The sequence below is a fragment of the Bacillus rossius genome, chromosome 13 (assembly GCF_032445375.1).
Source record: "Bacillus rossius redtenbacheri isolate Brsri chromosome 13, Brsri_v3, whole genome shotgun sequence".
NCBI classification, from domain to species: domain Eukaryota; kingdom Metazoa; phylum Arthropoda; class Insecta; order Phasmatodea; family Bacillidae; genus Bacillus; species Bacillus rossius.
Window position 1 is genome coordinate 23,274,305 of NC_086340.1, and position 21,255 is coordinate 23,295,559.

The 21,255-nt window shown below is 34.3% G+C and overlaps 1 protein-coding gene across 4 annotated transcripts in view; it reads left to right on the forward strand.

Annotated features, from left to right (window-relative positions):
* Positions 1-21,255, forward strand: part of LOC134538374 (myeloid zinc finger 1-like) — a 55,011-nt gene extending 33,756 nt beyond the window's left edge. For all 4 annotated transcript variants that reach the window (XM_063379640.1, XM_063379643.1, XM_063379641.1 and 1 more), the window contains exon 4: positions 1,366-21,255. In XM_063379640.1, the coding sequence (XP_063235710.1) occupies positions 1,366-2,384 (1,019 nt within the window). In that variant the 3' untranslated portion in view covers positions 2,385-21,255. The remainder of the gene's footprint in view (positions 1-1,365) is intronic.

Genomic DNA, 21,255 nt, shown 5'->3' on the forward strand with positions numbered 1-21,255 from the left:
ATGTTTGGTTATGTTGCTTCCCGTATAAGCGCGCGCGCACGTAGTCGAATATCGATATCTCGCCGATTGGATGCAACACGCGCTCTCTGTAAGGTGCCGAGTTAACTACATTTGATAGCCCGCATTCTTTCGTGGCAAGTGTGTACTACGACACGTTAGTTCACGTCAGATTCAAGTGGCTTGCGTTCGCGTTAGAGTTTTGGTTTTTCTATTTAAAGTTGAAGAAAGGTTTTTGTTTAAGGAATTATTAATATAGATTGTTTGGCATGCTCTTGTATACTCCACCTTTTTTTAAAATAAACGTACTTTCCATGAACTGGTTTTGTTTTTATGAATAACTTTACCCAACAAAAATTTTTTTTCCGCATAATCGTCGCACCCCTACTTTTCAAACTTGATTTTAGAATAAAATGTGCAACGATTATACGAGAAAACACGGTACTTCTCAACAATGTTGGCAGAATGTTCAGCTGTCAAAACTAAAAATATTGATAAAGTTATCTGTCAGAGAAGTCCACTCATTCATAGTATAGTAAGCAGATAATCCCTGTTTAAAGATTCTCGAGGTACTTTAAATATTAATACTTAATTTACAGGAAAAATTTATTACAGTGGTATAATAATACATAAAATTATTGCATGTATCGGTCATGTACTTAATATTTTTAACTTACGAAGGAAATTTTATTAAGAGGTGTGTTACTGTACAATACATAGTTTCTTAAGCAACACAAGATTTTATACTTTGAGTGAAAACTTTTAAAACTGCAAGATAGTAAAGACACTTATTAAGCAAGAAAATGTTACGAACGGGAATGTTTATACTGAGTGATATTGGTGACTGAGAATAGTATTGCCCAATAAGATAAGATTGTTATATTAGATCAAGTGTGGTAATTATTTATGTGAATATGTCAGATGAAATTATTCTTAAAAAAAAAGTATTTTGTTGTTACAGTTAAGTTTTGGTGAATGTGTTGAGTAAGTTTATTAAAAACTTTGTTGCCATCTGTTTTAGCCAATAACATTTTTGTAAAACTTTTGCATTGTAAAACTTTTGCATTGTAAAACTTATGTTTTATTTAGTATTTTTGTATGTGTACTATGTTTTCATTTGTGGTAAAAAATTTCAGTTCAATTAGTATTTGCCTGTTTTAAGTTTTTTATTTCCACATTGAGACTTTTATGTTTTGCAAAGTTTCCATACAGCAGTGTACGACTTTAACTTTCGGTGTAGTTACTTTGGTGTTACCATTTTGTTTATTTTTCATGGTAGTTGTATGTAGTTGAGTTATTAAGTATAGTTATCACAGCTCAGTGTTATCAAGTATAAGTGTGGTTACAGAAACTGTGTTGTGTTTGCAGATGTGAGCCCACACTTGGTGTTCAAGAACGGAATGACCCCCACGTTGTGGCCCCAGGATGTGCCGTACCCGGGAGACAATCCGGACAAAGAGGATGCCGCATCCACGTTCGGAGAGGACGGGTCGTCCCAGCAGACGGATCAAGGATTCTCTCCGGACGGCACGCACCACTACCCGTCCTACTTCAAGGACGCCAAGGGCGGCAACCACGCGGCCTTTGGCGGCGGGAACCTGGGAACGCTGAACTACCTGAAGCAGATGCCCGGCAAGGGGTGCCTCCCGGACGTGATCCAGCACGGCCGGAGCGCGGGGATGCCCCTGTACGTGCGCTGTCCGATCTGCCAGAAGGAGTTCAAGCAGAAGTCCACGCTCCTGCAGCACGGCTGCATCCACATCGAGTCGAGGCCCTACCCGTGCCCCGAGTGCGGCAAGAGGTTCCGCCAGCAGTCTCACCTGACCCAGCACCTGCGCATCCACACCAACGAGAAGCCGTACGGCTGCCTGTACTGCGGCAGGAACTTCCGGCAGCGCACCATCCTGAACCAGCACCTGCGCATCCACACGGGGGAGAAGCCCTACAAGTGCCAGCAGTGCGGCAAGGACTTCCGCCAGAAGGCGATACTGGACCAGCACACCCGCACGCACCAGGGCGACCGGCCCTTCTGCTGCCCCATGCCCAACTGCCGGCGGCGCTTCGCCACCGACCCCGAGGTCAAGAAGCACATAGACAACCACATGAACCCCCACTCGGCCAAGGGCCGGCGGGCCGGCAACGCAGAGTCCAAGCACAACCCGGGGCTGGCGGCCATGGGCGACCGCAACCAGGCGGGAGGGCTGCTGCCCCGAGGCATCCCCCCCACGGCCGTCGTCAAGCCCGAGCTGTACTTCCCGCAGTGCTACGCGCAGGCGTTCGGCCACCAGCCGCCCGGGCCCCCGCCCCAGTTCCCGGGCAACCCCAACACCCCGGGCCCCGTCGAGTTCAAGCCGCCCCCGCCCCCTGCCGGCCTCCCCCCGCAATGACTAGCCGGCCCCCTGGAGCGCCCCCACAGCACGTGACGGCCGCGGTTTCACTTGTAACATGCATGCGTGAAATACACCTAGGTAACTCTTTTTTTACGAATGACACACTGTGATGTGGGACTTTTCGAGCAAAGAATATTATGTAGATATTGTGAAAAGAGTATATATATATTTTAAGTGATTTACGAAAGGTGCTGTTGCATGAAAAAGAATTTTGGTCCAGCATTTGATATTTTTTAGAAACCTGGTAATACTGCTGCTTTGGCGACGTCTCGCGATGGTTTTTAAAGACACAGTAGCGTGGTTTCTCTCTCGTACATGTTAGTAAATATTACCGTTGCGAGTAATGAGTTATTATTACTGACGGTAGTCCGTAGGTCTCTCTTACACATTGTTAATGGTTTAGTCTCTTTTTTTATGAGCATCTGTTAAAAGTATGTGAACGTAATCCTGAGTAAATGTTTTCATGTAGTGCCTACAGTGTTGTGTTACTGGTACACCCACGTGATGAATACTTTTCGGAGTATACTTTTTATTTTGTAACTATTGAATGTTAGGTGCAATATCCATTTAATGGATTTTGAGTGTGTTGAAAAACACACACACTACAGATACATAAGTCTCGGTAATAGCAATGGTTCTCGTTTGTCACTTGAAACTGCAGTATGTATTAGCTGTTACAATGCCACAGAGTTTTGTAAGTTTTTTTATGTGAGCAAAATGCTTGCAAACCTGTAAATGTGCGATGTCTTTCTTTGCTTGTTAAACTTTTAGAATGCAAGGTCTTGGTTCTGTTTTTTTTTTATATCTTAAATTGTACTCTGCAGCCACTTGTGAATATTTTTGAGGTAAAATTATCTTAAATATTTGTTTTAACAAATCTGTGTACCAATTATGTAATTAATGTTTCATTTTTTTTTTTGCAGACATGGAGAAGAAAGAATTGTATTATTAACGGATGTGTCTAGTAGGAGTTGCATCTAAGATTTACATTTGGATGTATATAAATTTGGTTCACACCATATTTAGTTCAAATATTAACTTGTAATCTACATCATTTTCTTAATGCTGTACAAATTAATAATTGTCATATACTATCACACAGGGAACAATTTAGTTTTTAATAGTTGTGGTGGTCACCATTTTTAATTGACTTCCTCGAATCTGTGTTGATGGTAGACTGCGACAGTGATTTTCAAGTTGTGCCAGTCGAATGGTAAAACTTTGACGGGAGTAATTGTGGGAAGGTGGCAGTGAATGAAAACTCTGTTCAGAAATGAAATTTTTTGTGCGAAACATTTTTTTAAGTGGGCTTCTTGTCTCACGGCTCGCTTTGGATAATGGCCTACAAATCGGGACTGCGATTGTGCGTCTTGGATCATTATAGGGAAAAAGTTAAAGGGTCTTTAGGGCAGCGTTCCCCAAACTGCGCTTTCTGCTTAATTAGATATATAATCTTGTTGTAGGTTTAAATAATAATAATATTGTCTCTTTTACTGTTTTTTTTGTTTCCTTTATTAATATGTAAGCCTTATTATCATACTTCTGTGTACATGTCATGTTTAATATGCCTTGTAGAACACAGACAGGACTAAAGGTTTTGTAGGGCTCCATGAGAAATTTTAACTTCATGAAGGACTTCGTGGCTGAAAAAGTTTGGGAATCGCTGCTGTAGGGACTTATTGAGGATATCATTCAGTGGTGAATGGGCAAAGAAGAATTCTAGCGTGCTGCGCAATTACCCAATGTGGTGAGTGATTAATTAACACAACATGTTGATTTTATTTTTTATTTTCTCATCATTACTGTTTGTTAAGGGCTATTTATGTAAATTTAGCACTGTACTTCTCTTGCAGTTGTTGTTCTGTCACAATATTTTCAAGAGGTTTTTACAAAACTGTGATATAATTGCTGTGAAAGTCGTGCAAGTAATAACAATTATAAAAACTTGTGCGACCATAGGAAATATCTGTTGGAAATATTTGTGACAGAAAAAGGAATGCAAGAGAAATGTAGTGTTAGTTAGAGAAATATATTTTAACTAATAGTAATGATAAGAAAATGGGGAAAAAATAGACTTGGCGTGTGAGACCCCACCTTAATGCCTCCCACGAACTTGTCAAAAAGGTTACACTCATTCATGGGTTGGACTGTACTTAAACAGCCACTGCACTGTGCAAAAGTCAGTTTGTTGAACGGCATAATTGCTTCTACAGGAGTCCGCTTAAAAAAATCAATTTTTATTGCAGTAAACTGCGTTACCTACACTACAAAGATGTTGCTGCATTTAATTTTGTTTTTATTCCCACCTTTCCCAAGTACACCTATAAATCTACCATTGCAATGGCTTATCTGGTAGATATATGGCAGCTGAAAATAAAAACGTAAAAAGCCATTTATACTACAGCATGTTTATCCTGAAATGTTAATGTCTGCTTACAGTTTTTTTTCTCTTCAGAAAAGAGATTTATAATGCATAGATTTTGTTTAGAATGTTTTATTATTTGCTCATGCGTGAACTGCTTTTAAAAGTTCTCTGTTGATGCATAATTAAAAGTTTATTTTCTGCTTGTATCACTGCACATGATACATTTATACTTTTTTATTTAAATAGTTATTTGAGGTGATAAAATTTTTATTGATCAGTGCCAGGAATGGCATTTAACAGTGCAGTGTACTTAGCATAATTATGTGATTTTTAGAAATTTTATTTTAGAATTTGAGAGCCATTTTATGTAAAGTTGCAGTGGAAGAAGTTTTTCCATGTATCTTTGATGTTACAAAGAATTATACTGTGTAGTATATTTTTGAATGTTGCAAAAAAAAAGTAAATTTGTTTTTAATGCAAAGTTCATGTTGAATTTTTGATTACAATTTGCAGTTTCACTATCACAACTTTATTGTTTAGTGTGTGCATTCAGTACTCCCGTTAACTGTGAGCATTCGTTGTGATGAATACTACATACATTTATTTTGTGTATGCACTACGTATGAATTAAGTGACGGTAGGCATCGTAATTTCCGTCTTCCTGTGCGTGCTCTTGGCAACCACAAAAATCCTGATTTGTCATCTTTCAGTTTTTGAAACTGGAATTAAGCCGGAAATTACTTATGTTGTTAAAGTAAAGAAATATATTAACTTTTTTACTTCACACAAGGTTAATGTCATTCTTCATTCTCATGACCACGCATCGTCTCTTTGTTATAATTTACTTTTTGGGAAAATGGTTTGCACAGGGCATACATACATATTTCCAAGCTCTTCTGCTTGGTCGTCTAGTGTTAAGGGGCATGCCTAGTCAGGGGTGTATTTGTGTTAGAGCGGCGGGTTTACGAGAGAGATGCTCGCTGGTGCTTCTAGCACGGTATCGCCTCTGAACTGGCATGCAGTCTTACCATCGTGCATAGAGCAACTATGAGATCTGAGCGGTAACCATGTCTTATGACGGAGAAGTGAAGATAAAGGTGTAATGCAAGTCCTTTGAGTGATTTTCAAGAATCTTTACTGGATGTTTCATGCCTAAACATTATTTTGAAAACATGTGATCTAGCCATTTTAACTCTCCTAAAAACACAGTTTTAACAATGAAATACGGACTCTGAACTACGCGTCCGCCCATGGTGGTTCTGAAATGCTTTTTGTAAACAGACCCCACTGATACCTTGAGCAGTTTTCAAATTGCATAGTTTTTTCCTGAAGCTTTGCACACCGTATGTGTGCCCGGGAAGGCATGGGTCTTAATAAAAACAGTCTTCAACATATAACCGCCGGAATGAAGTCACTGATAATGTCATTCGAGCAGCTGCAGTTATCATAATAGTTGGTTTAGCCCGGGTGTCTGTATTCTGGAAAGTCAGAAAAATTTCAGTGGAAGTTGGGATTTATCAGGGAATTCCTCAGTGACCCTAATTTTAGAGGAAATGTATCATGCTTCAGTTTGCCATCACCTAGACTGTGAAGTATTATTTTTTTTAGATGTGTTTTTTAGTTCATAATCGTACACACTATGAAATGGCATAAATGGAAGGTTCTGTTTGAATTTTAATTTTTGTTATATATTGTTCTTGTTTCAAACTAATTAAGTATAATTGTGTGTGTGGTAGTGTGGAAGTCTGTGTGATGTTTGAGGTGCGATTTTCCTTTTGATTTTTTTCTTCAGAAAATTGTGAAAAATAAATTATTTAAAAAAAAATTAGTTAGGGAAATTTGAAAATTTGGTCAGGAAAAGATTAGATTGGACATCCTTCTAGTTCATGAAAATTGACTTGAACAAGTGTCCAAAGCTGTGTCCTGTGGTTCGTCTAGCCACAACTGTGCTGCTGGCTTTTGCCAATTTAAAAAGAAATCAATAATAGCAGGGCCTAATCCCTCTTAATCCCTAATTTATTCATTCCTTCCCAGTTGAAAAATTGAATACATACGTAACGTCTTCCTGGAAAATTCATGTTTTAGTGAACATTTCCATGTAAGTTTTTGCAATTTAAATATGTGGACAGTTTTTTTAGGCATAATGAAGGCATCCTATAGTAGAGCACAACATTTTAAGGAGAAAAAAATTGGTCTAGGAAGTGTCTTTGAATGCTTAAGAACTGAGGTTAAATGGTTTATTAAATACTACCACTTGAAATTTACAGAGGATGTGTGGGTAATTTTGTAGGTTGTGGCCTATAAGAAAGGTGTATGTGTGTGAAAATCATTGCATTAGTTTTTTTTTATTTGCTGTTTCTCTGTATTTACAGGTTATCTCTAATCCTGCGTTAACTCCTTAGTTTTAAGATGATATTGCTGTGATAGTCGTGCAGCTACAGACTAAACTGTAATGTATTAAATGAAAAATAATTTTATAATTACAAAATTCTTAAGTAATTTTTTTTTTCTTTTGTCAGTACTATGTGTGTAGTTTATTTCCATGGGAGATTATTATTGTTATTTTGAAAGATTTTTTTTTTTTTATGTGATCATAATCTATAAACTTGTGTAAGAAAATTGACGAGCGAATTGGAATTGCTGGCAGTTCCGCATCATATGCCGTATTGTTTGTTCCCTTCAAGATGATTTAAGTAAATACTTTTTGCATTTTGAAGCATGTTTATTTAACACCAAAGACTCATTCCTCCAACTTACGAAACATACACAGGCACCACAAAATATGTAAAGTAGGAATGTGTTATCTTGTTTTACACCTTGTTGCTTTGGCGATACCAAGAAATATTTAAAACTTTAGTTTTGGCGCGTGAAGTATTAAATTTCTGTCCTCATTGAAAGTGCTTTACTCTTAAGTTTATCGATTGTGATGTATTAAATTTGATTAGAGACAAGATTTTATGGTTTTATTTTTAGAACAATTTTGTTTTTAAAACAATAGATTTTGGTGTTATTGTTTTTATTTTTTATGACCTCTGTTTATTTACAAATAACTCACTTACTTTATCAGTGATACATCTCCAATACAGTGTCACTTTGACTGATACATGACATACATTCACTTTTACAATATAATAATTTGCAATAAGAAGGCTTCGTTACTAGGATCAATAAAAATAAATCAGCAAGCATATGTGTGTTTGAAAAATGTACCAATGGAGTTATGTTAAAATTAGTTACCAATAACAGTTCCAGTATATAAAAAAAAATATTTCCAACCTGTTTAGTACATGCATTTTGGTGTTAGCTCCATGCTAAATAATTTATTCATTGAATTTAATATATTGAAAGGTTAGGTTTTTTTGGTTAATTTAATTAAGTTTTGTTTTATTTGTGTTACATGGTGGATTGACCTGCTTTGCTGTGTATTTCGGCTTTATCGGAATTCACCATATAGTCTTGTCCCTGATACTAGTTCGAGTTAAGCTCCAGGTTTTCTGGAAACAACAGTTGAAACATCTGACTTAATAAGTGATAATAGTTCATTTGTAGAGACCTGAAAAATTCGCTGATTCATTTCGTGACATGCTACAATTCAAATAATTAAACCTTAGTGCTGCTTCTCCCATTGGTTCCCGGTTAATCTGGAGTAATGAGGGCCAATTAGAGGCCCTCACTCGTGGAAGTGTCGAATCACAGGCCGCCCAGTCGAGACTACTAGCAAGTCAACAGCCAATGAACAGTTGGCATTTGCCCGAGTGTGTAGAGGATAGTGGAGTCTATCCTGGAGGTCATTGAACCTGCAAATTTTTCCGGTCTCTATTCATTTGTGATTCTGTGTTCTTGCCAGGGCCATTGGGAGATACTAAGGTCTTCGGGTTGGTGGGGGGGGGGGGGGGAGATAATTTGGTTTCCCCCCTCCCCATAACTTCCTGTACAACTTAACATTTAATCTTTGGATTTTTTTTTTATCATCGCCATAACTGTGACTGTGATCTACGTGCACTGCATTTCCTCTGTTAACAGGGAGTTCACGTTATTCTGGAAAGTCAGGGAAGTTGGAACTGATCAGGGAATTTACTGAAAACCCTGGAGAAGACATGGAAATTCCCTAGTAATAGTAATTTGTAAGGGTAAATGACATGTTGCAGTCTTTATGAAATTTTTTTTTTCCTAGATGGTGTTTTAGTGCAGTCGTACACACTCTTAGATGGCGAATGCAAGGTTCTTTTTAAAGTGAATTAAGTGGTGAGTGAACTAGGCTGACAATGGGGATACCTAGATATTCTTTATTTCCTTCAGAATATTGCAAAAGAGGTAAATTATAAAAAAATATAATAATGGTTGTGTGTCCTTATGCGCGCGTGTTAGAGACGTTATACTTACTTGGCATAATAAAAACCTAATTTTAATTTTGCATGCAAATAATTAATAGAAATAATATAAAATGATTGGAATGATATGAATATGGTTGGTAAAGTATGAATATAATCAAATTATAAAAATTAGTAAAATAACCGAGATAAATTTTAATTGATAATAAAAATCAATAAATATTCTGAATGTTTATTCTAATTTATTAATTTTAAATCATAATTTATAATGGAAATAAATTATACATTCGGGAACATAACCACACTTACACAAATACACTTGAATAAGTTCATAAACATGATATCTATTACTAATATTCACAATAAATAAATGTTTTGAATTTTATGGACCAGTATTCTATATAGATCACTAAATTATATCATTTTTATTTGTATGTAGCCTTTTTACGTGCTGTCAATTTTTGTCGCATGTTGCGTGTGCATTGTAAAAAATTCACTAATTTTTTTCTTAACGCATCTAAGAAGTATAACTTCTAAGTCAGGTAAATTTGAAATTTTGGTCAAGGAGAAGCCAGATGAAAATAAAATTACAGATCTGTGTGTACACCCTGAGTAAGATTTTCAATGAATTCTATTAGCAGTGGACATAATTTTCGTCCTACTATCAGGGTAAGCTCTCAAGCCCTGGTGTTGCTACTGCAAATGTGCAAATTTCTTGTGTCATCAGTGGAATGATGTTGAAATACTTGGGATTACTAGTTCGGAAAACAATATTTTATTTATTCTATTGAGTTATGATGTATAGATTGTCTCTAAAGTGAATAAAATTTCACGTGGCTGCAGAGTGAAAACAATCATAGTGATCAGTTTTTTTTTTAACTACATGTTGCGCTGCTTAACTCGCAGCCAATGCTGCATGGCGGTCGTGTACATTTGTACAGATATCTTTTATGTACATAGATAAAAACATTTAACTTTGTTGAATGGTTTGATTTTAGTTGTAGAATTACAGTGAAATGGAAGTTGGATGGCCGCTGAAATTGCAGTTTTGACGGTGTGTAGAGAAGGCTTAATTTGAAGGCCAGGAGTTGTGGTTAATAACTTGATGATATTGGGTAAATTTGGTCACTCGTGTAATCAGTTTAATTTTGTTGTGCAATCCCACTTTCACTGTAATTTGAAACTGTTGATATATTGGATTTCCCCATGAAATCTAAAAGTTGTGCAATTGTAATTAATTTTTTATAGTTCATATATTTACTTGAGTAGATATATATTATGTTACATGTGGAATATATTTTAGTTACATTATAAATTATTTTCGTGCTGCATATGTCAGCACTGGAACATCTAATTGTTTTTTATCTCACTGCAAGAGTTTATTAATATATATTAGGTTTCTTTTTTTTTTTACAGTTCCAAATTTTGCACTTTCCTACTTTTGGCATGATTTTTTATTATTGTGTTGAAAAGTGTGTGAGAGTAGTTTTCCAACATTTATAAAAATGCACAATATTATTTTTTCTTAATATGAATATAAAACTGTTTTTATTCATTTATAATGTTCACACAAATTTTTGTATAGAAATTTCACCAGACATGTTGGTTAAATGTATATTCATTGTTACGCAGTAATGTGCCATAGTCTGTTCTTCTAGATACATTCATATTTATAAATACAGCAATATCCAACCCAGGTTATAAATCATTTCTGTTACCCGATGGCTGTTTTATTGTTGGATAACTTATATTGAGCTTAGTTGTGGAATGAGATTCAAAAATCACTTTAAAAAAAAGCTTAATGTATCACAATCTACTTGATCTTAGTTTTAGTGTACACATTTCAATTAGGCTAAAAATTGGGAAGGATATTTATTCTTGACTGATTCAGTTCTAACTTTTTTTTACTGATTAACACTTTTATCACTAGCTGTAATGGCTAAATTACTCTGAAGGCTTATACAGTCAGCCTTATTTTTTAATATTAATTTTCATTTTTTCAACCTAACAAGGCTGACTGTATATATTCTATATTAAAAGTGTTTCATGGTGATACATACTCAGTAGTTTTGGTGAATATCTCTTGATCAATTAGTAATAACCTATTCTGTTATTTAAGTATTATGCTTCACATACATGACACCTACAATAATAAACATAAAATGTACATGAAAATGGTATTAAATAAAAAAAAAACATGCATTAGTCACAATAATATTAAAGTACCATAGAATACTGAAAATGTTAGTGTAAACTTGGAAACTGATAGAAACATAATATTGATATTTGATAAGTATGGCAATTAGATTACATATTAATAAATTTTCATACATGTTATAATCAGCTATATTTGTTGTATGTTTTTAAAAAAAATGTTGATTATGCTTAAAAGGTGCATATAATGTCTTTGGTTTCAAAATGGTACTAATGTCTTGAAACAAAGTAACAATGTTTTGACAAAAAATATGCAATATTTTTGTAATTGGCTCATTTACAAGGCAGTCTATTTTGTTAAATAATCACATGCATATTAACATTTCTTAGTTAAAAAATAGAATGTAGAGAAAAGAGTCAACCCCATGCATAGTGACAGGGGGAAGTGATATAATTGGAATTTTCACTGTGCGAAACTTTCTAAAATTTGAATGTAGTTAATAAATTTGTTTCTTTGTTGCATTTCCTACAGAAACTATACTATTAAGTGTAGTATATTTTGATTTGTTATACAAATTATTTCATCCAGGTGTATGATATTAGTATAAAAAGACAGACAAGTCTTCATAACATTTTACCCGACTAATTACATCAGAGTGGCTCACTAAAAGCTTGTTGCATTATGGGTTTAAAAAAAACTGCTTTCATCATTGTTTACCACATTTACTGTTGCACCATTGCGTTTTGAGTACTGAACAAAAATATTTGGAAGAAGAGAATGAATGATATACACTATTTTAAATGATTTATAGTACTTTTATTTAAAAAAAATTTTTTTCCCCTCTATCTTAATAACCACTTCCTACGTAAAATACCTACATTTCAATTTTTCGTAATGCTGGTTATTTTAATTAAAAGCTTCAATAAAGCTTTTCAATTCATCAGAATTATTTTTTATACAAAATAGAGGCTTTTTTTTTTTTAAGAATATATGTTTAAATTTCAGACCACTTAACTTTGTAATAGATTTTAAATACTGGAATCATTTTTCAATATTTATTATTAAAGTCAACAGATTCAAGGTGGCTACCTTATGAGCTGCTATCTCGTGGCAACTTCATCAACCATTTAACGATTGCTTCAATCGATTGTAGTGACTTCAAATTGTTCCAGCCTACCAATAGAAACACATCTCACGTTTCCTCGACACTTTTACCGTCAGTTTCCGCAGAGTGACCCCTGGTTCATTCTTGGGCGAAGATCTTTGGACTGCGGATCAGATGGTAGAATGGTTCATTTTGTTTATTTTCAACCTTTACAAGTATCGCAAAATTAATGCACTCCATTTATATCTTATTTACTCACTCGTGAGTGAGTTGTCAGCCTTTCTATTTACATTTCTTGATACGTTAAAGGTTGGGTTTCGCTGTGCACTGTCATACATAGAGAGGGTTGTGATGATGGATTTTCAGGATTGTAGTGGGCTGTCTACTTGCAAGGAGAGTTGACTAGGTTCGCAGCACGTGTGTGAAGTGGCCAATCGGGGGAGGAATAGCACCATAAACATTGGCAGCACTGCAGCGAGTGTCCCCTCGCTACTTCCTAGTTCAAGGCCTAATTTTGAGTACTCTTTTAAAATTGGTTTGTTTTTCAGCCTATGTTCATTAGCTTATTTCAACTAGCCTTAATTAACTGTTGATAGACATGCTACAAATAAAAATTAACGAATATATTTTGAGATTATGGACAAACGTTGAAAGAAGTGACGTTTTCTCTCCGATTTTATAATTATATAAAGTTTATATTTCTTGGAAAAAGTGAAAATGCATTATTACTTGTTATACTTCAACTTAAATTTAGTGTTATTGCATTCATAATTCAGACAAGTTTTAATGCCACAAAATATAAAAAGTGATATTTGAAAAAAAATTTCTTAGCTTAAAATTTTTTAAATTATGTTTGGGGTTTAGGACACAAAAGATTGCTTAAATGATTTTTTGAGTTGCAAGTACTTAAGATAGATCTCATTTTCTCAGAAAATGTCATTTGTGGATTAAGATAGCCTATGATTTTTTTCTATTGGATTTTCGGGTGTAGCCGTTGCAGACATATTTTTATAGACATTCAGGTAACTGAGAAAATTTGTTCTATATATTAATTTAATCAGAAAAATACATACTTTGGAATGTACAAAACTCTTGACAAATGTTAGGTGTCATGTAGTGCTGGTGTTTGACTTCAGCCAACATTCCTCTATGCCACAAGCTTCCGTTAATGTAAACATGCAATAATAGCCTACAGAAAAAGATGATTTCTAGCCTGGTTGAATCTGTAAAATAACCAATATGAGGTAAATTATCGAAGTATGTACTTGCGGGCAGTGACATTTTAATGTACATAATTTTATGTAGTTGTTTTGTACTTGTCGTTTGGTATGTGTGTGTGTTTTTTTAAAGAGTGTTTTATATTGAAAGAATTTTACTTAAGAACTTACAGATACTAAGTGATACGATGTTGGATGTTGTTTGAATTAGCAGTTCCCAAATGGAATTGAACTGATAGCTCTCTGTGATAGTTTTGTGTCTTTGATATGAAAGAACATAGGTTAAATTACACTAACTTGTATTGGTGCTGATGACTGTAACATTGTACAGAGTGTATAGTATATGTAAATATACAGTGAATGTAATTTGAAGTTTAAAATGTGTAGCAAGTCAATTTTTTTCTGGGTAGGTTTAGACTTCTTTTTAAATTTACTTTCATCGTTCTTAATGAAAAAAAAATCCTGTTTCTTTGCACTGCATCTCACGCCGACCACAATGTGTCAGCTTCCCTGGCTACATGTTTGTCTGGACGTTTGGAAACTGCTAATTTTAACTTTAATCTACAAGCTGATAAGACTAATTTGTTCGCAGTGAGAGTCTGTATAGTGAAATGTTTGTTGGTGTAAAGTTTGTATTCAAATTCGGTTGTTATCTGCCATAGTTTTTTGAGGTTAATGAATCTAGCTTTAATTAGTAGTGATATTTTAAAGAAAATTATTGGAATGTTTGTGGTAATCAATATCATGTTAAAAGTTACAGTTATTTATCATTTTTAATGAGTTACTTAGGATAATCAACCATCTGTAAAGTAAACTTGGTTTTAAATATTCTATGTGACGTTCTTATTGTGTTTTGAAGCAGATGTTTGAGAACGTAGGTTTGTTAATTCCAGGTTAAAGCTGGTATTTTTTTTTACTGCGTAGTAGCTATATACAATCATTTGTGTGGCCAATTTATAATATCTGAAACATTTTATTTTGACTTTTCTGTTTTTCTGTGGCCTTTCCAAACTTTCACTGGAAAAAAGGCACTCAGAAGTCATGCTGTCAAATATTAAAGACTGCCTCTGAATTTATATAGTATTTGCTACGAGTGAACTAAAACTTTCCTAAAAAAATTTAATTACACAATATATGTAAATTTACTTTTAGATTAAAACCATTGATATTTGTATTTGAAATTTATGCAGTTAAAAAAAAAGAATGAATCTGTGTTTTCACATAATTTTTTTTTTTAACCTACATAGAATGTTTCTAAGCTTATATGGTAGAGAGTGTAAATTATCTATTTTGGATTACATCTATTACAGGTGCAATATGCTAATGGTTCTGAAGTCGATTAAGGGATGCAAACTTAACTACTAAACGCTAGCTCGTGAAATTTTAACGGCTGTAATCTGGCCGAGTCTCAATGTTTAACTAAATGCAACTTGGAATATTCTTAATGTTTCCAAGTCATTGTGTATCTCTTGTAACATGAGCCTAGGTAGCTCCTCAGACGTTATCTATCGAAACACTTCCGCAAAGCACTTGTTTGGTGCATACTGTACAGTAAAACCTCTATTTCTCACTTTTTGAGGGACCAGGATAAAAATTTTCTAGAAGCAAAAATGTTTAAGGAAGGAAAACTTGTACTTTGAGGTAATGAAAAAAAAACTGTGAACTATTATTGAAAGTTTTAAATAGGGGTTCTACTATTTCCCTTTTGGCTTACTGTGGTAAACATAATTGTTGACTTATTGAAGCCAAATATATGTAACGTACACACTCGCCCATATTTCATTGTTCTCGCTTGCATGGCATTTGTACAGCAGTCACCGTCGGATAAGATTAATATTTTTTTTTAAGAGCACAAACATGGTTTGTTTTGGTTACGTGTTGTTTGTTGCAGTTGATGATACATCTGGAATTTTTTTTGTGATGTTCCTAAAAATACAGACATTTGTCAAGTTCCTTTGTGAGGCGGCATGTATGGTGTCGTACAATTTGAAAAGTGGAACAAGATATTGACGAAGGAATCAACACGTATACCCGTACGAGACTGCATCATTTCAGTTCAGTAGTTTCCGTTAGTGCGACCGACATGTGATACCACATTGAAGATAGCTTACGCAACTTCAGAAACCAATTTCTCTGCACATACAATAACTTTTATTATAGATTTTTGAAGGAGCCACCATATTTTTCTGTGGTTTTTTGCAGCCCAGTTTTGAACTGGTGTGACAATTGAGGTTACAGTGTCGATATTGCCAGATTCCAAGCCGAGTGGAGGAAAATGGCTTTGGTTGAACAGTATTGTCTCATCTTGCCATTTTATCTGGAATTTTAGTTTTTGTTTGTGAGTGGTAGGAATATGTTGTTGAAATGAAAGCCTGGCCAATACATGATTGGAATGTAACTTTTTATTTCGTGATAGACTGTAGTGCTCAAGTGTAAATTTTATCTGCATTTTTGTTGCTTTTTATTGTGGCATAGTTGTGGATAGGTTTTGTCGACATCACATTGTAGGTCGAGCAAAAAGAAAAGTATTTGCTCAAAAGTACAAATACTTAATTTTAATATAAGTTTTCAATTTGTTACGCCATGTCAAATGTGTTATAGAAATTTTTTTATATTAGTGAGAGTTTGTTTTATTACAAAAGTATTTTATGCTGCAAGAAAAATTTATTTCAAGTCATTAATGCAATGGTAGTAAATAAAAATTTGAAAGATTCCATCTTATAATTTCTTTACCTATATTTTAAGTATCAGAATGATTGTACAACATGAAGTGCTTAGAAACCGTTCCTATTATGAAATGCAAGTCGGTTTGGGGTGAAATGCCCTTAATGGCATTATTGTCCAGCTTTTGAAGTATTTCAATTTTATTCAATGAATTTTTGGAATCATCTCACATCTCAGTTTATCCGACTACAACACTGTATGGCTTATTTCATCTAACCTGTATATTGACTGTAATATTGATATATATGTGTCTGTCTCCTGTCTGTTAAATTTAAAAACTAGAAATCAGAATGAATAATTTTTATTGCAATTGCTGTTTACATATTAGATACTTTGAGCAATAGGTGCGAAAGTAAATAGCATTCCAATGCTATTTTCAGAGGAATTACAGAGCTTAATTAGTAAGTTACTTCGTCTGTTTGTTATACTGCAGCATGAGGTTCTACAATATAAAAATTATTTTAATGAATTATGTTTTTTTTTTATTTGGAGATCAAACCTTAGCAAAGGGTCGCGTGTGATAAAATGTGTGATAAAGCAGTGTTATTAATTTTGCAGCAATTGGACTGTTCTTATAGGCAGTTTTTTTTAAAACCTCTGATGGGCTATAAAAAAACAAATTAACATAACATAAAAATTTTTTCCCCAAAGGTTCAGCAGGGTCGTACTTATGTTTCTATAAAATCGCCAAAACGATCGAGGCATTTGTTACATCGTAAATATCTTCTTGGTGCCTCCTTCGAAGAAGTTAGCCGCCAGTGAATAGAGGTACCGGGCCAGCGCCTGGGTGTCTTTTTTCCTCACGACGCCGCTGTGAGGCGGATGGACTAATAGCTAGAGACCGGAAAAAATCGCGATAGGCTAAAATACAAATCGTTATACCTCAGTGCTGCCTCTGCTATTGGTTCACAACTCACCTGGATGACTCTGGGCTAATAAGAAACACCCAACCAAAGCTTTATCGAATCACAGGCTGCTACGTTGGGACGTGGCATTTGACCGAGTGTACGTAGAACTATGGAGTTCATCCTACAGGTCATTGAACCCGCGAATTTTTCCGGTCCCTACTAATAGCTTGACGCACTGGCTCCTGCGTCAAGACTTACCGCGAGATTTGCGAATAGTGGGGCAGCATGCGCCGCATTATTAGTCCACCCGCCTCACAGCGGCATCGTGAGGGAGAGGGAGACCCAGGCGCTGGCCCTGTATCTCTCTCTATTCACTGGCGGCTGACTTCTTCGAAGAAAGCACCGAGAATCTTTTTTACGATGTAACAAATGCCTCAATCGTTTTTGCGATGTTGTAGAAAAATAAGTAGGACCCTGCTAATTTTTTGGTGGTAAAATTTATATGTTATGTTAATTTGTCTTTTTTTTTTCATACAGCTCATCAGACTTTCAAGAAAAAACAGCCCTTATGTATATACACATACATGTTAGAGGTTATGCAAGTAGTTTCTCTCGAGGATTATGCACAGTTTATATTGCTGGGGTTCACCATCTACATGGATTAGGAAAAAGGCACTTAAAGGACATCACTTTATAGCACCAGTCACATGGTCATCATTAATTGTTTTTGGTGGAATTAATAGCATTCAAAAATTACCTGATGCCTTCAACGATCTCAAAAAAAAAAAAAATGTTAAAAAGTGACTGGATGGATTCTTTAGAATATTTTTTAGGTTATAAAAGTAAATTTGAATTGCACCTACTGTAAGGCCTGGGACGAACTATAACAAAAAGGTAGCTTGTAAAATTCTTGCTGATATTAAAATAATTATATAAAATATATATGATTAGTAGGTACCATGGCTGATATTACTAAATCAAAAATATGCACAATACTTGGCTCTTGCATATTTGTCGTAAATATTAACACAGTACCCGTTTTTCTAATTTTTTTTTTTTTTAACTTCTTGCATTATAAAGACCTTATCCCTTGTGATCATTCATTTCCTGAAGCACACAATCATCGGGTCTAGTCGAGTCATGCCGTTTTATTTGGGGAGGGGAAAAGAACTAACCAAAATGGTGAGAATGAAGCATTCAATACATCCCATTATTTATTATTCATGTTACATTGCATCTGAGAACTTTTCAATTACAACATAGAAATTTAAAAAAAAGCTGGCACCTATGCATACCGAATGAAGAAGAAGTGAGGAGTTAGAAGAAAGTGCGGATAGAGAAAATAAATAATGTTCACCCAGATTTGGTAGATGATATGTGGACAATGAGATTATCATTAAAAAGTTGACTTAGCATGATAGAAAACTCAGCCATTTGTTGATGACAAGCTATTTCTGTTATCAGAAGCTTGGCTGGTAAAAGTTTGTTGGAAGGACTTAAACATTTAACGATGCTGAAAGGATCAAATAAAATTGTGAAAGTTGGTAGAAAATTAAGTTAATGCCGATGATTTGGTGGATAATGAAGCAGCAAACAAACAAAATGTGTTGCAAGTGAGGACAAAAGTTTATGGCTACGTATAATGGAAATTTGAAATAATATTCTGGCTGTTGGGATACTTTTAAATGCATTGTAAGTTTGATAATTCGATGTGTGAGGGGAACGTGATGGGTAAAAAATTGCACAAAGTCTACTTAAGCTGATGTGTTAGTGCGGGGAGAACAGAGAAGAAACTATGAGCGAAGGATAGAACAGTATGAGTTACATCAAGCCAGATTGCAGACTGACGACTTGAACAACAAATACTAAATATATTTTAACCCTTTAATTACAATGGAAAAAATTCATCTGAATGATCCAAGAAGTTGTTAGTATTATTTCTTAAAAATACATAACAGAGGTAAAAATTAAATGACACATAATGAAGGGGTCTTGTATAAATTTTAAAATTAGGTTTGATTTATTCTAGCAGTTTATTAATTTTGATGTGTAACATCTTAACTCTCGGTATACAGCATTTGGTAGGAGTAATTTTGTGAATGGAACAAAAATGTGCAACCAAAGTGCTACTATCTGTGGCAGGTGGTATGAACCAAAGTTCATAGAGACAAAGGGAAACATTACAGTATTAACTGTTTAAAAAGATGGGCAGTATTTAAAAAAAATTCCTTGTCGAAAGATAAGGTTTAGTAATTTTTCAAGTTCTTTTTTTCCCCCGCTTTTATCGAAGCCATTTCATTATATAGTTTGAAATTTCGGTCTGCAAATGGAATGATTCAAGTCGACATAGCTGCTGCGACAGCTAATTCTAGTAGTGGGTGCGGAAACTACATGTAATTTGCGTCCAGATATGTAATTGAAAAAAAAAAAAACAATTTGCATATATGTATTTATTATGCTCTACATTATTTCAAATAATTCTACATTAAATTTTGTATCAAGAGTTTTGTATTATAAATTTATTTGCAACATGAGAACATGTGAATTTGCTTGTTACCAAGGTTAGATGTTTGCACATCACTGAGAAGTACTGAAAGGCTTGCTTACTTCTTTTTTTTTATATTTCCCAATTTTTTTTATAAAACAGAGTATGTGGTGTTTTTTAAATAATGGTCAATACTTCTGGTTCTATATAGCACACATTGGTTATTTTTATTGCAAACCCATAGTCTAGTTGTGAGTATGGAGACCGGTGCATGGAAAAACCTCATTAATTGGAATGCCTTTAAAGGCTATATTTGTTACATAGGACCCTTCACTATAAACAGGACCTGTGGCAAGCACTGGGTTTCTGGACTCAATTAATGTCGGAATGGAAGAAAGTGTTTTAAGAATACTGCTGCAGTAAACATTTATTTGTTAGGGACTAAAATAAAGTTGTGATTTAAAGTAGCAGATAGAAGTTTAATGAGAATCATTTTTCCAGCACTATTGTGAATCAAAAATGATATGGCAGGTGTTTACACTTAATTTACTTTGCCATAAACGGAATTTAATGTTTAAATGTTTTGGAAAGTTATTGTGCATAATATAGGGTTAAATTTTTTGTATCTTTTGTCATTCTGCTTTGTTTGCAAGAACAGAATCATTGTTCTTTGAACTTATTTGTATTAGTACTAAATTTTTGGACTTGCAATATGAACTTTCCGCAAAGTACATCATGTATCATAAGTTTCTGTTGTGCGTTCTGATGCCTATCTTGCCATCTGTACTGCGATAGTTGTTTTAGCTCAACTTGTAAATATGAATTTTAGAAAAATATATATATTGTAACCTCATGTTGCAGCATATTTTCAACTTCATCTTCAGATCCCAAAAGTTAGACTTTTAGGCTTGTTTAGTTCAAAGTATTTTTTTTTAAATCTAAAATTATAATTGTTCTCTCTGTAGTAATAATAAGTGGTTACACTGCCATCTTTTCATAGGATTAAATTGTCTGTTTTAATAAAAATTGCACAAAGTTTAAAATAAATATTGTTAATGATTCAAAGTACTCTATTAATGCCATCCAAGTTTTCACTCCTTTATCAAAACTTTAGTTGAATTTCATGGGTTCGGATGTGTGCTGAGTAACTCTTGAAAATGACTGAGGTTACATGAAAATCAAGTGTTGTACCTATAGCAAAATTACAATTAGTTAAGAGTAGAAACAATTTATAAGAACTCTTTATTTCTTACACCTCCACCATTTCATTTGATTTAACAGAATAGTATTTTATGTCAGGATATGGTATATACATTTTCACCATTACAGTATATGTATTAGCAATGTAGTCCAAATTCATACGTAGTAAAGTACATTTGATTTAAAAACCAAAATCTAGTTCATAAACTTACTTTTTTTTTTTTTTTTGAAAAAATTTATGACCTGAACATTGTGATTGTGTGTATGTATGTTTAAAAGTCTAATAGCCACAAAAAGTATAAAACTATCTCGTGTAGTTTTTGGTGGCTTTAATTTTGTCGCAATGTTGCATTGTTTATATTGTAATATATTGTGTTCTGTTTTACCCCAAGCTGATTGAGAAAAATAATAAAATAATGAAGACTTGTATATAAGCAA